General features: G+C 63.7%; 1 protein-coding gene across 1 annotated transcript; it reads right to left on the bottom strand.

Annotated features, from left to right (window-relative positions):
- Nucleotides 1-16: 16 nt before the first annotated feature.
- SPRG_15691 (hypothetical protein) lies at nucleotides 17-674 on the bottom strand (the record flags this gene model as incomplete). Its single annotated transcript, XM_012355026.1, has 2 exons — nucleotides 17-107; nucleotides 169-674. 2 exons carry the CDS (start codon nucleotides 672-674, stop codon nucleotides 17-19), a joined length of 597 nt encoding a protein of 198 aa, XP_012210416.1.
- Between the last annotated feature and the right edge of the window lie 59 nt (nucleotides 675-733).

The raw sequence follows: 733 nt of genomic DNA, 5'->3' as shown, positions 1-733 counted from the left end.
CGTCCAAAAGGGCACATTAGAACGCACGCGCGATCCGGTCGGACGCCTCGGCGAGCAAGAAACGGTTCCGCGTACACCGGGGTCCACGCCCGGGTTCGCGGCCAAAGCTCGGTTCGTCCGGGTGCCCCATCGATTGCGGGCACGTCCCGATCGATGACAAAGTCGCACGTCGCCAAGTCCACATAGCGCGACACCTCTTCCAAGTTGAGGTCGTTCATGTGGTCGGGCACTTGAAACGTCGATACAAAGTGGGCTGGGAGCTGCCCGCGGAAGCCGCTGCGGAGGAACGCCATGCGCGCGTGGTTGGGCAAGAAAAAGTGCGACGGAAACCGGTGCCACTCCTTCCCGACGCAGACGCGGAGCGGCGTCGAGGCATTTGTACTTGCTTCAATGTGGTCGTGGAGGAACTGGTAGACCTTGAGCGGCGCGCCGTACTGCGTCGTGATGCTGATAACCCGCATCGTCGAGAGAGCCACGTACGCACTCACCGCCAGCGTCACGAGCACGGGCGCGATCGGGCGTGCGACGCGACGAGCGAGGCGGAAGATGGTCGTGAGCGTCCAGCCGGCCGCCAAGCACAAGTACGGGTACACGGGGTACAAGAAGCGTTCTTCCTTGTGCGGCTGGAGAAACATGATGCCGAGCCAAAGGTAGAGCGGGAGGATAAAGACCATGCGCAGACCGCCGCTGGCGAGGGCGATGGGCACGCTCACGACCGCGAGGGGCAGGCCCA

Source organism: Saprolegnia parasitica, assembly GCF_000151545.1.
Source record: "Saprolegnia parasitica CBS 223.65 unplaced genomic scaffold supercont2.199, whole genome shotgun sequence".
Classification (NCBI taxonomy): Eukaryota; Oomycota; class Saprolegniomycetes; order Saprolegniales; family Saprolegniaceae; genus Saprolegnia; species Saprolegnia parasitica.
The sequence above is the reverse complement of the archived record's forward strand: the minus strand, read 5'-3'. Positions and strand labels throughout refer to the sequence as shown.